Source organism: Suncus etruscus, chromosome 1 (assembly GCF_024139225.1).
Source record: "Suncus etruscus isolate mSunEtr1 chromosome 1, mSunEtr1.pri.cur, whole genome shotgun sequence".
NCBI classification, from domain to species: Eukaryota; Metazoa; Chordata; class Mammalia; order Eulipotyphla; family Soricidae; genus Suncus; species Suncus etruscus.
In genome coordinates this window covers 198,096,835-198,110,652 of record NC_064848.1, presented here as the reverse complement: position 1 = coordinate 198,110,652, position 13,818 = coordinate 198,096,835, and the positions used below count along the sequence as shown (strand labels likewise).

At 50.6% G+C, this 13,818-nt stretch overlaps 1 protein-coding gene across 1 annotated transcript in view; it reads left to right on the top strand.

The window, feature by feature from the left end:
- The first annotated feature begins 344 nt into the window (after nt 1-344).
- RGS9 (regulator of G protein signaling 9) overlaps nt 345-13,818 on the top strand; it is a 62,879-nt gene continuing 49,405 nt past the window's right edge. The window contains 2 exon segments of the mRNA XM_049781734.1: nt 345-498; nt 11,402-11,498. Of these exon segments, the coding sequence (XP_049637691.1) occupies nt 442-498; nt 11,402-11,498 (154 nt within the window). The 5' untranslated portion in view covers nt 345-441.

Here is a 13,818-nt window from a genome sequence, read left to right as displayed (position 1 = left end):
TAAAAAAAAAGAAATCGAGGCGTAGAGGTTTTAAGATGTCCCAGCTGGCAAGCTGGCAGTTGGAAAACCTGCCTTGGCAGGCTGTTGGGGCTCACTACGGTCCCTAAACCCATCGTGGGGTTCCGGGCTTCCAGCCGGTGATGGGCCTGCCCCTTCGTGGATCTCGCCCGGCTATCCTTGGTGGTACCCAAGGAGCCCGATGCCGCCTCCTAACGGCAGCTGGGCGCCAGCGCAAGGATGCTCTCGAGGCCGGGATGCGGCTCGCTGATTGGCCGGCGCGGATCCGGCGGCTTTCCTAGGGGCGGGTACCGGGCTCGAGTAAAGGGCCCCGCAGGCAGCAGAGCCGGACCGGTCCCCGCGCCTCCTTCTGCACGCCAGGGCGTGTGCGGGCCGCGCTGGCGGGTTTCTGAGCTCGGGTGCTGAATTCATCCAGGATCCAAGATGACTATCCGGCACCAAGGGCAGCAGTACAGGCCCAGGATGGCATTTCTGCAGAAGGTGAGCTGCGGGTTCGGGGGGTTAGGAGGGAATAGAGGGGTGTCTCTGGATCTGGGCCCTGGGAGGCGTGCAGGGCCCCCAACTCTGGCAAGTGTTGGAAGAGATGCTGGGGGGCTTGTGTGAGCAGGAGGGGGACCCCCAAGAGCCGCTCCATGGAGACTTTAGGCTGTGCGTGTTTTTCTCTTCTTTTGCAAAGATAACAATGACAGGGTTTCCATGACACCTGTTCCTAGCTCGGCGGGGACCAGAGCTCCAGGGCCACCCGTTGGCTGGAGGCTGAGAACAACCTGTAACTAGGAGGGAGCGGGAGGATGGAATGGGGAGGATGGAGTGGGGAGGCGCCCCCTTCCCGTCTGCCTCCCCCCCCACCCCCGACAGGGACACACTCGCCTGATGTCGCTCTCCAGCGCCCAGATGTTCAATTTTTTTTCAGCCCTGGGCCCAAACTCCAGTATTTTAAAGTAAGTGGGTGTGTGGCTGAGCTTGTATGCAAAGACCGCCCTGAAGATAATGTCATCCCGAGGATAAAAAGGAGCCCCTGGTCCAGCGCGCCTATACTTGTTCATATTTATGTCTGTTTATGGCTCTTGTCTGCTGGCAGCTGGGTAGAACCTCTTCTTTCTGGAGCAGAAGCAGAAGCTTCCTCCCTTTGTGGGGGTGGGACCCCCCCTGTGCACAGGTGGGCGGCAGAGAATTTGTGGGGAGGGGGCGCAGAGAAAGCGGTTTCTTCTGTTCTGGGGTCTAAGCTGAGCAGTGTGGATGGAGGGTGGGGATTGGGTCCTGGTACTCCGTCCTCCTCGGTTCCCCTGTGTCCCCCCTTTTCTCAGTCTCCTTTTCCAGCACAGGGTTCAGAGAATTAGCTGAATGCCCAGTGGCAGGCCCGAGCCCCACAAGCTCATGTTGTCCCCAAGTTACACTGGGCATTCCCAGACTAAGAGGGAATGGTGGCCCTCCGCTGTCTACTGACCTGGAATTTGATCTCCTGGACCAGACAGCAGTCTGAGGGGCACCAGGGGCATCAGCAAGGGGCATTGTCCTGCTCAGAAAGTCTTGGTGTCCAGAAGCAGACTCTTGTCCCCCATGAGGCCAAAAAGCCCAACACGAAGCCCCCTGTCCTGTCTCCCGACATTCACTTCAGAAGCTCGGCCCATCTCTTCTGCTGAGACATTCCCCCTGTTTTGCTATATGGATAGGGGCTAGGGCCCACTCTCCTCCTCACCCCTTCTTGATCTTCCTTTAGCATCCTTGTTACCCCAGAATATCCCATAATCCTCAAATCCCTCATCACCCCAGAATCCCTGGTCACCCTAGAATGCCCCATCACCCCAGAGTCCCTTTTACCCCCAAATCTCCATCATTCCAGAATCCCTGTCATCCAGAATCCTCATCACCCCAGAAACCCTGTCACCCCAGAATCCTCATCACCCCCAGAATTCCTGTCACCTCAGAATCCTCATTGCCATAGAATCCCCCATTATTCCAGAATTCCTTATTAAACCAGAATCCCCCATCACCCCAGAATCTCCATAGCTCATAATCTCCCATCACTCCAGAATCCCCATCAGCCCTGAATTCCTCATCAAACCAGAATCCCCACCAGCCCAGAATCCTGTCACACCAGAATCCCCGTCATTCCAGAGTCCCCCATCACCCCAGAATCTCCTGTAACTTTATAATCCCTCATAACCCCAGAATCTTCATCACCCCAGAATTCCTGTCACTCCAGAATCCCCATCACCTCAGAATCTCCCATCACCCCAATGTCCCCTTCTGTAACTCAGTGTCCTCTTCCCATGCTATCTGTTCTTCCCCAATTCTGTGTTCCACAAAATCCTTAATAAAGAAATGGGGCTGGGCCCGGAGAGATAGCACAGCGCGTTTGCCTTGCAAGCAGCTGATCCAGGACCAAAGGTGGTTGGTTCGAATCCCGGTGTCCCATATGGTCCCCCATGCCTGCCAGGAGCTATTTCTGAGCACACAGCCAGAAGTAACCTCTGAGCACCGCCGGGTGTGGCCCAAAAACCAAAAAAAAAAAATGGGGCTCCTGTTATGAACCTAGGGTGGAGGTTCTCCTCTGAGTCCCTCCTCTGGTACCTCTTTCCCCCAGGATTAGATACTGCCTTCACAAAGGGCCCCAAGACCAGCCCATCTCCCCTGATCACCCCACACCTTTCATATATGACCCCAGGAAAACCCATGAGGTGATCTGCTTGGAGCTGGGCGGGGATGCTGTCCTCTTCTAAATCCCCTTAGCAGAAAGCCTGCCCATCACCCCCAAGCATACTCCCTTAGCTCTGTGATGCAGCAGTTACCTTCCTGTACCCCAAGTGATGCCTCCCCTATCCTGGTGCGGTCCCCCTTGCATATCCAGGCCTTTACTCAAGCCACAAAGGGGCAGGAATAAGTGTAGAATCTTGAGGACCTTTCTGGTGAGTCCTTAGAGCCTTCTGTCTAGTGGTGGAGTGCCCCACCAAAGGAATATGGCCAGGGTGCCTGTTCCTCCTTCCCCCAATATTAAGTATATCCCAGGATATTTATTCATGAAGGATTATATGTCCCATGGTACAGGCAGCTCGAGCTCACCTGTTCCACATAGCAGAGGTACATGTGGCCATGTCTGGGTGAAGCCCAAAGAGGTCATGTCACCTGCCCCCCATCACACAGCCTCTGTGTGGCAACAGCAGAAAACCAGGAGACTCACCACTTTCTTTTAGTGTAGTTCTACTCTCTGGGAACTTGTGATTCAGAATGGGCCAGGGGTTTGGGAAGGTTTGTTCTATGGGTCTAGGGCCCCCAAATGGAAGGATAAATGGGGGCTCAAGGCTCAGAGGAAAGACAGATATGCAAGACAGAGGGAAAGGCCTGGGGCAGCATCAGTAAAGATGGTGTTTGAAGTGCTTTCAAGCAGAGGCTGGGGGTGGTGGCTGGATCCTCAGACTCTTGGAAACCTTTGCAGTGGTTTGATAGTATTCCTAGAGAGTTGCTGATTCTTTTGGAATAACTGTGTGTCACTAAAGATTTACAGATTAAAAAGAGCACAGGAGGGCCGGAGTGATAGCACAGCAAGGAAGGTGCTTGCCTTGCATGTGGCTAACCTGGGTAGATACCCGGTATCCCATAGGTCTCTTAACTTTTGCTAGGAATTATGAGCACAGAGCCAGGAGTTCCTTCTGAACACCAATTTTAAAATAACTCTCCACTTTGTAAAATCACCCCACTCACCATATTTCCAATCCCAGGTGGACAAATCTGAAGAAGGGTAGTCACAAAGAATTAATAAACCAAGCCAGTCAGGAGAGAAACATGGAGTCAGTTTGCTTCTCATGTTAGTTGACACCCAGTTATTACCCAAAACAAAGACATTCCCCCAATTTCTTTTTTCTTTTTACCAAGCCCTTTGACTTGTCCACCTGGATAGGTCCTTTTGTTTCTTACTCGGATCCTCTGTCTCTTGGTGCATTTGTACTGGTTTAATAAAGAAAGATCAGTTTGGCTTAGTGTGCAAAGAGAGACCATGAGGCAAGAAGCCACTGACTCCGTGATTCTCTTCTGACTGGTTTGACTTATTAATTAATTCTTCGCAGCTATCTACTTCAGAACCATTCTCCTGGGGTTGGAAATATGGTGTGTGGGGTGATTTTACTCGCTGGATGTCACCCCTAAGCAAAACTAAACTAAACTAAACTAAACTAAACTAAACTAAAAGAAGTACTGGTATGAGGGTAATGGATAATAGTGCTCCAGAATTTTCTTGTGCTCAGAAACCCAGCCACCTGCAGGGCTGGCTCTGGGCTTTCCTATGGTTAAGAAAGAACCCAGTCTGGTCTTCATTACACCCCTGAGACAGTCCCTAGTTGAGCAGCCATTTTACCCACCTTGCCTGGGCTTGTCAAGTATGTTGGTAGGTTGGAGAGTTTGCCTACCAGAGGCTGATTTAGTAGGGTATAGGGGTCTGCTGATGGCATGATTGAACCCCCTGTGATTAATCTCCACACTTAATGTCCACCCTGCTCCATCAGTTCTAGGTTATTCACCATTTTTTCCCATGACCACTACTCTTGACTTTCTCCCCAGGACTGACATTAGTGCGAACCACATTCAGAAGCCTTCTGGTCGACCTCTGCTTTCCCAGTGGTGGCTTCTGGTATTTTCCTGGGCTTGCAAAGGGCAAAAAAATGCAGATAGGAGAAGGTCAGGTGGACATTGGTAGATTCCATTGTGCCTTTCATCCACTGGACTTGCAGGCACTGTGTGGAGGTGGTGCCTGTGGGAATAAATCACAGGCTCCCCACCCACCCACCCCAACTTGAGAGAGAGAGAGAGAGAGAGAGAGAGAGAGAGAGAGAGAGAGAGAGAGAGAGAGAGAGAGAGAGAGATGGGCTCTCAGCCCCAGAGAAGTTTGGGTGTGTTGTTTTGGGGTGAATTTATTCTTCCTGGCTGGCAAGGCCTTCCCATTTCTCAGGGCCTGAGGTTCACAGCCACAAGCAGGGATTAAAAAAAAAAATCCCCTATTCCTTTGGCCCAGAGGGTGGGAAGAGGCGGGTTATTTCCAGCATGGACAAATCGGATGTGTGAAAAGCAGGGTGTGGGGGGACTTGTTAGGGGGTGGGCCAGGTGACCTGGAGCAGGCAGGCTGGTTGGTTGATGGTCATGAGCAGAAGTTTCCAGAAATGGGGGCTTCGATGTAGTCTGCTCAATGCTGGGTGCATTTGGTGTTTTTAGGTGGGGATGAAGAAATGGGGCGACTTTCCTGCTGGAAAAGTGGGTCAGAGCAGAGGCTGGGGTGTGGGTTGGGTCGGGGGAGAGGGTCGGGTGCATCTCTACCTCTGCTGTACCTTGAAAACTGTCGGTATCAATCATCTCTGCACTTTCTGGGTTCCCTAAGAGGCAATTAAGTAATTACGTGGGGGTGCTTATGTGTGCTGTGAGTTCTTGCAAAAGCTTCCAGCTGCTCCCAATGCATAACCCGGATGAGAGGCCCTGGAAGGTTTGGGCAAAGTATTAGAGGTTCAAGGCTGTTATGGTGAGGTCTGGGGTAACCCATTCTTGAGTCAGTAGAACAGAAGTATTGCTATCTAGGCCTCTGGCAGTGCACTGGACAGCTCTCCTGCCCTTTACTCAGTTGTGACTGTGCCCCGAAATATCTCTGGTGGAGAAACCTGGGCTCGAGGGAGCCTGAAGCTGCAGGACTTCTGAGGGATAGGTAGCAGCCAGGGAAGCTGAGCCCTGCAGGCACAGGAAGGGGGTCAAAGGGCCCCCTGAATTGACTGTGGGCAGAGAGGAGGGGAGACATAAAAATAAAGTGGGAGCCAAGCAATAGCACAGCTGGCAGGACATTTGTCTTGCACATGGCAGACCAGGGTTTGATACCTGGTATCCTATGTGGACCCCTGAGCACTGCCAGGAATTCTTCCTGAGCATAGAGCCAGGAGGAACCCCTGAGCACTGCCAGGTATGGTCCCAAAACAAACAAACAAAAAATAAAGTGAAGACCCCAGGATTGGGGTCATTTAGAAGATCTCAGGACTTTTTCCCAGGTTTTGGGAGGGAAGGACAGCACAGAGCTTGGGTGTGAGGGGGCCATGGGGAAGAGGTGCTTCCTGTTTCAGGAACCTCTTCTTGGCTGTACCAAGGTCACACCGGGCCTTGTCACCCAGATTTGGATAGAGCAGGGCTGGAGGTTATCATCCCTTGGGGGGAGCTTCTAGACCTCAAGGAAAATTCCACCCTCCAGATAAGCCTTGGGGAGTGAGTGAATGAGGGAGTGGAGGAATGAGGGAGGCAGGGAAGGAATGACAGCACTGGTGGGGTGGGTGGGTGTGCAGCGTAGGCTGGGGGGTGTTATCTCTATTTTCCCATGTCGGGTTCCCTGAGACACCCACAGTCATGCTGCGGTGCCCTATCTCTGCCCCCTTCTCCCCAGCACTGGGTCAGGGGGGCTCAGGCTTCTGTTGTCTGGGTAGCAGGAAGGTAGTGGCTGGTGGGTGATGACATTTGTGGGTGGGGATGGACTGGAGGAGGCTGGTGTGAGTGGAGGAGGATTGGCCATTAGCAGCAGAAAGGCAGGGGCTCTGGCTCCTCACAGAACTTGGGGATCTGGGGCCTAGTCAGTCCTCTATCCGGTTCTGAGGGAAAGACATAAGCCCTATTTGATTTATGAGGCAACATTTCTGAGGTTTCTGATTTCCTGTATGTGTGCTCATGGGGGGCATGTCCTGAGGCCTCTATCTGGAGGGTGCAGATAACTCTCCATCCCCTTCTGCCTTCCCTCTCCGTGCTAAGTGTCTTGGGTTGCTTCTGGAGAGAGCCCCAATTTTGCTGGGTTGGGGACTGGTCCACTCCCCTCACTTTAACTCCATGACCTCTTTTTTTAAAATTTTGATTTTGGGGTCAAACATGGTGGCGATCAGGGGTTCCTCCTGGCTCTGCCCTCAAAAGTCATTCCTGGCAGGCTCCCGGGTACCATATGGGATGCTGAGAATTGAACCTGGGTTGTCCACCACCCTCCCCGCTGTGCTATCACTTAGGACACCAATTCCATGGCCTCTTGAAAGATCCCAAAGGACTGGGGTCTGGACTTGGTTTCTGTTTTGCGGGTGGTGAGGCTTACTTAGCTCAGTCCCCAAGCATCCCTCAAGTCTCTCCTTGTTGGGGGGCTGGGAGAAACCCTAGAAGAAACGGAAATGAGGAAAGCACTGGGTTAAGTGAATGGGAACCCCCGGGACTGGACCCCCACATTGCTATGTGAGGTCTGTGTGAGGCTCCAAAGCCCCCCTAGCCCCCCGGGACTTCACCTTCTCTCCTCGAAAGCTCCATGACTCCTCATTGTGTTTCAAAAATAACCCTCATTATTCCTCCTCGGAAGGTTATTTTCAAATTCTTTAGAACTCCCCCCGCCCTTCATTTTTCATGCGAGAAGGCATCAGATCTGCTCAGGTCTCTGACTTGGGACGTGGGTGGGTTTCTGCTTCGTGTCCGCTTTCTGGGCCCCCAGTTGCCATGAAACGCTGCTGTGTGAAGGAAGGAAATTTTAGGGACACCTGGGGATTGGGGAGCCCTGGCTTCATCTGTGATCAGGTCGGTTCTGCTTGGAGTGGGACAGAGCCTGCAGCTCACATTCCCTCTGAGCAGCTCTGCAATCTGAGGTTGCTCAGGAGAATGGGGGCACCTCCCAACTCCCCAATCACCCCTGACTCACTCTAGGGGCTGATATGCCTAGGCCAGAGAGGAGCCGAGGTGCGTCAGATCTGATCCTGAGCAACGTGTGAGCCAGGAAACTGTCACTGTAGATAAAGCTCCGAGTCAGTGGTGCCCAGACGCCCCGGCCACTGTCTGGGCCTCAGATGCTCCTGTGTGCTGGCCCAATGCCCAGCAGTGCTCACAGTGGCACCACCCACACACTTGAGGGGCCTATTTCTCCAGACTGGTTCTGCTGCCAATGCCGAAATTGGACATCCCTGCCCTGGGCATTGATTTAGGAAGCAGTTCCCTCTTCTCCGTCTACTTCTGGGCCAGGTGGAGATTTCCAGCTGTTGGAACCAGGAGAAACAGGTGGAACTGTCCCCCTCCTGGTGATCCCCTCACCTCAAATGCAGCTGGGGTTTCTATCAAAAAAAATTTTTTTTGAGCCATACTCAGCAGCACACAGGGGTTACTCCTGGCTCTGTACTCAGAAATTGCTCCTGGCAGGTGCAGAGGACCATATGGGATGCTGGGGATCAAACCCAGGTCTGTCCCATGTTGGTCGCAAGCAAGGCAAATGCCCTACTACTATGCTATTCCTCCAGTCCCCCCAAAACTTGGCTATTGTTGTTTCACACTAGAACTTATCTCTTAGTGCTGTATGGGTGTAAAAAGAAATGTTTTCCACACACCTGGGTTGAAGCAGAGTGGTAGCATTTCCTCATCCTGCTTAGGGACAATTTCTTGCCTGTTTTCAGCATTTCCCTGTGCCCCCAGCCTCTATAAGCCACTTTTCATGTCCCCAGTGCTTGGGATCAGCATAAAAGAAAGGGCCCTTTGTTCCTTAATCTCCTGATTTACTTGCAGTGGGTATGATCTTGCCTTGTACACGGCAGGCTCAAGTTTGCTCCCCAGAATCCTAGGCAGTTCCTCTAGCACCTCCAGGAGTTATCCCTAAATACAGAGCCTAGGAGTTAGCTTTGAGCACTGCTGGCCATGGCCCCATGCACAAATTGAACCAAACCAAACTCATATCTTCCATTGTGCCTAGCACTTCCTCTGGGTTCAGGAACTTCTTGTATTTGGTTGAGTGAGTTTTTTGTTCCTTGGACTCTCCACTCAGCCTGGCATGCAAAGTGGCCCTCCGTACAACATTTTGTGGCCCTGCCCTAGAGGAATCTTTTTTGTTTTGTTTTGTTTTAGTTGTTTGGGTCACACACCCCCAATGTTCAAGGCTTACTACTGACTTTGCACTCAAGGATCACCCCAACTTTGCCTTCTGCGACCCCCAGGTAAGTTGAGTTTGAGACCCCTGGTTTAGAAGATTCACTGATTGTATAGAAGTGACCTGGGCCAGTATTAATGACTCCATCAGATCCATGACATCTCTCCTTAGAAGTTGTTGTTTTGGGCCCGGAGATATAGCACAGCGGTGTTTGCCTTGCAAACAGCCGATCCAGGACTAAAGGTAGTTGGTTCGAATCCCATGTCCCATATGATCCCCCGTGCCTGCCAGGAGCTACTTCTGAGCAGACAGCCAGGAGTAACCCCTGAGCACTGCTGGGTGTGGCCCAAAAACCAAAAAAAAAAAAAAAAAAAAAAAAAGAAGTTGTTGTTTTGGCTTTTTGTTTGTTTGTTTTTGGTTTTTGGGCCACACCCGATGACACTCAGGGGTTACTACTGGCTATGTGCTCAGAAATTGCTCCTGGCTTGAGGAACCATATGGGACGCCAGGGGATTGAACCGCCATCAGTCCTAGGCAAGCACAGGCAAGGCAGATGCCTTAACACTTGCGCCACTGTTTTGGCCCCTGTTTTGGCCTTTTTACTTCACACCCAGTGCTGCTCAGGGCTTACTCCTGGCTCTGTACTTAGAGATCACTTCTGGCAGTCTCAGGAGCTCATATGGAATGCCAGGGATCAACTTTGGATAAGCTGCATGCAAGACAAATGCTCTATCCACTGTGCTATTGCTCTGGCCCCTAAAGCATGTATTTTAATACTTATTTATTGTTGAGATCATAATGAATCATATGGTACCTCTGGGTGCTGCAGAGGTTGGACAAATTACCAAACAAGAATGAGGCAAATGGGGAGGGGGCTTATTCATAACAGGCCTGGAGAGACCCAGCTAAAGTGGAGTCTCTATGCTGTCTCAGCTGTCACCTTTAAATAACTTCCCTAACTCAGAGGACCAAAGGAAGGCAACAGAGGTTTGGGTAGGGAGGTTTTCATGGAGAGCAAAGTCACTTCCACAGAGGCATGCTTTCTACTTATGAAATCCTCCCTGGAGAGGCTTCCTTATAAATATCTCTTGCACTGGTGTCCCCTGAGGGTCCAATTCTATGAAATGAATCTTTTTTCCTCCAAGATCTCAGCAGATATTTTGTTCCTTTCTTCTTTCTCTGTGCATCTAGCACATGAAACTAGCCTTAAAACCTCTGTGCTTCTAAGAGATTATAGAAGCAGATCCTTTTGGATGGTCAACCCTCTTCTTGTCCTCATGCAGGTAAAGTGGGGACCCCCACAGGTAAAGTGGGGGCCAGATAGATTAGTACAGCAGTGGGACGTTTGCCTTGCATGAGGTCAACCCAGGAGGAACCTGGTTCGATTCCTGGCATCCCATATGGTCCTCCAGCCTGCCAGGGGTAATTTCTGAGTGCAGAGCCAGGAGTAACCTCTGGGCACCACCGTGTGTGGCCCAAAAAACAATCAATAAAAAAATTTTTTTAATAAAGGGTAAAGTGAAGCACACCCCAGTTCCAACTTTTGGTGGAGCAAGGACACCCCAACTGAGGGCTGAGAATCTGGGGTTCTTTTCCTTTGGCCCCTAAACATGTGCTCATGATACAAGGACTTTGTAGACTGGAGAGGGCCAGGCCAGGGAGGAGATCAGCAGTGAGACAAGTGAGGGAACATGGGTGGGCTGTTGCAGTGGCTGGGAGGTGGAACTTGAGGGACCCCTTCTCTCTGAGGGTCTCACATCTGTCTGGACCTCAGGAGTAGACAATGAATATCTACTGGGCTGAGTCATGGGGCTATTGATACCAGTGTGGAAACCTTGTTCTTTCTGGCCTTGTTCATTGCAAGAGCTTTAAAGGGTCTCCCCAACTTTTTCCTAGGTGGGGCCAATTTTCTTCTTTTTTAGTTTTTGGGTCATACCCGGTGGCTCTCAGGGGTTATTCCTAGCTCTACGTTCAGAAATTGTTCCTAGCAGGTGAGGGGGACCATATGGGATGTGAGGAATCGAACCTGGGTCAGCTGCATGCAAGGCAAAATGCCCCACCTGCTGTGCTATGGCTCTGGGGACCAACTTCCTTCTTCAGCCTGCTCTCTAGTCTCTGTATTGGGCCTCATTGCAAAATAGGACTCTGGAAAGAGGTGCTGAAACCAGCCCCAGTCTCTGGCAGTGATATTTGAGATCCTTGGGGGAACTGGCTTTGATTGCTCTTTCTGCCTGTCCCCTCTCACTGGGGGTCCCGGTGCCCTTCTTTGCTTTTTCTTGTCCTGCAAAGCCCCTGCAAATGGAGCTTCCTGTTGTCCTTCAATCTCTGCAGAATCTCCAGTAGGCTCCCTGCAGCTGGCTGAGAGCTATGACCTCTTAGCTCAAGCAGAGGCTATCAACTGTTCCTGGTATTTCTTTCTCCATGAACATGCTCCCTCATGTTTTAGCAGTGTTTTATGGGCTTCTGTCCAGCAGCTTTCTTGGTTCTGTCTTTCAGATTGAAGCTCTGGTGAAGGACATGCAGAACCCAGACTCGGGTGTCCGAATGCAGAATCAGAAGGTCCTGGTCACCAGCGTCCCTCATGCCATTACAGGTATTGGAGCACAAGACCGAGTCATGATCCAGAGCCCGCTATGTGTGATGAGTGACAAATGTCAAATGCAGTTTGGCCTATAGCCTCTATTGCCAAGTGAAGTGTGGTTGAAAAGCCAGGTGTCTATGAAGGAGCTACTTCTGGTTCTTTCAGCCCAGCCTCGTTCCAAGATTGTTCTGGGCACTTAAAGCTGAAGCTGTTGGTGTTCTTGTCGTTTGAAGACTCAATTTAGTGATCCTAGGACTATAGGCTCCTTCTGAGATCAGAAAGGAAGGGAGAGATAGTACAATGGTTAATCCCTGGTATCAAATTGTGACCCCCTGAGTACCAGCAGGAGTGAATCCTGATCACAGAGCCAAGAATAAGGCCTGAGCACTGCCGGGGATGGCTCCCAATGAAAACAAAAATAAATAAAGGAAAAAGAACTAGGTCACTTGGTGAAGCCATTTCTCCCACGGTTCTTTCAAAAACTGCTGTCCTTTTTGTATTTGTTTGCTTTTATGTTATTTTATTTATTACTTAATTATTATTATTATAATCTTTATTGAATCACTGAAATTACAAAGTTATTCATAGTTGAATGTCAGTCATACAATGTTCCAACTTCGCCAGTGCATATATTCCACCTCTGATATCCCCAGTTTCCTTTCCTTTTCTACAGCCTGCCACTATGGTGGATACTTCTCTCTTTCTCTCTCTCTCTCTCTCTCTCTCTCTCTCTCTCTCTCTCTCTCTCTCTCTCTCTCTCTCTCTCTCTCTCTCTCTCCTTTTAGGCACTGTGGTTTGCAATAGTGTTATTGAAAGGGTATCATACATATCACTTTGCTTCTTTTCAGGAGTCTTGTTTTTATTTTAAAAGCATTAGATTCCGTGAAAAGATACTATTTGGGGCCAGAGAGATAGCACAGTGGTAGGCATTTGCCTTGCGTGCAGCAGATCCAGTACGGACGGTGGTTTTAATCGCAGCATCCCCTACGGTCCCCCATGCCAAGAGTGATTTCTGAGCTCAAAACCAGGAGTAACTCCTGAGCACCACAGGGTATGACTCAAATTAAAAAAAAAAAATAAAAAGATACTATTTGGAAGAAAAAAAATTGACTTTTGTCTGCCAGACTCTTCCTGACCTTCTAATTCTGAAAACTCAGACCCTCAAAACCACCCATCTTGGGCATGGGCAAAGAGCTTGCAAACAGTTTTTGGAGGACCTGGATGATGGAGACCCCAGAATGAGTTTTAGTAAACACAGATGCGATCCCTCATCTTTGTTTTCAAGACTAAGCTTTGACTTGTAGAGCAGACAGCTTCTCCATGCTGGTGCCTCGGGCTGCCTCTGCTCTGCACCTAGGGAGCCTTATTTTTGACTACACCCACTCCATTTCCCACGCAGGGCGCCCTGACTTTGCAGAGGCAGGCTGGCTGTCTCCCTCCCCACTTCTTGAAGGAGAAAGGTATGTGCCTCTCAGGTCTCAGGGAGTTGGCATACAAACTAGGAGCCCTATTTCCTACTTGGAGCAAAAGCAGAATTGCTGGAATGGTCCAGGGCAGCTTCCGGAAGCCAGTGCCTCCCAAGAGGCAGGGAGGAACAGCAGGGACATCTCTCTTCCCCTGACCCCACATCTCTAGGTTGACATTCATTTAATTCTTTTTTGGTTTTGTTTTGTTTTGGGGCTACATCTGGCAGTGCTCAGGGGTTACTCTAGGCTCTGCACTCAGAAATCACTCCTGGAAGGCTCTGGGGATCATATGGGATGCTGAGGATCAAACCCAGACCTATCTTGGGTTGGCCATGTGCAAGGCAAAAGCCCTACCCCTGTGGGGGCCGGAGAGATAGCATGGAGGTAAGGCGTTTGCCTTTCATGCAGGAGGTCATCGGTTCGAATCCCGGCGCCCCATATGGGCCCCCCCCCCCCCCCCCCCCCGTGCCTGCCAGGAGCAATTTCTGAGCCTGGAGCCAGGAATAACCCCTGAGCACTGCCGGGTGTGACCCAAAAACCACACACACACACAAAAAAAAAAGCCCTACCGCTGTGCTATCTCTCCGGCCCCACTATTTTATTTTTTTAATAAATAAATTACTTATTAAAAGGTAAAACATATGTTATCTTTTTTGGTTTTGGGGCCCCACCTGGCAGTGCTCAGGATTTAGCTCTGGTTCTGCACTCAGGAATTATTCCTGGTGAAGTTCAAGGGAGCTTATGAGATGCTGGAGGTCAAACCCTGGTTGGCTGGGTGCAAGGCAAACCCTGCACCCACTGTATTGTCTCTCTTGCCCCCACAGTTATTCTAGCCTGAAAACATTTTTTGGGGGAGCATCCAGTGA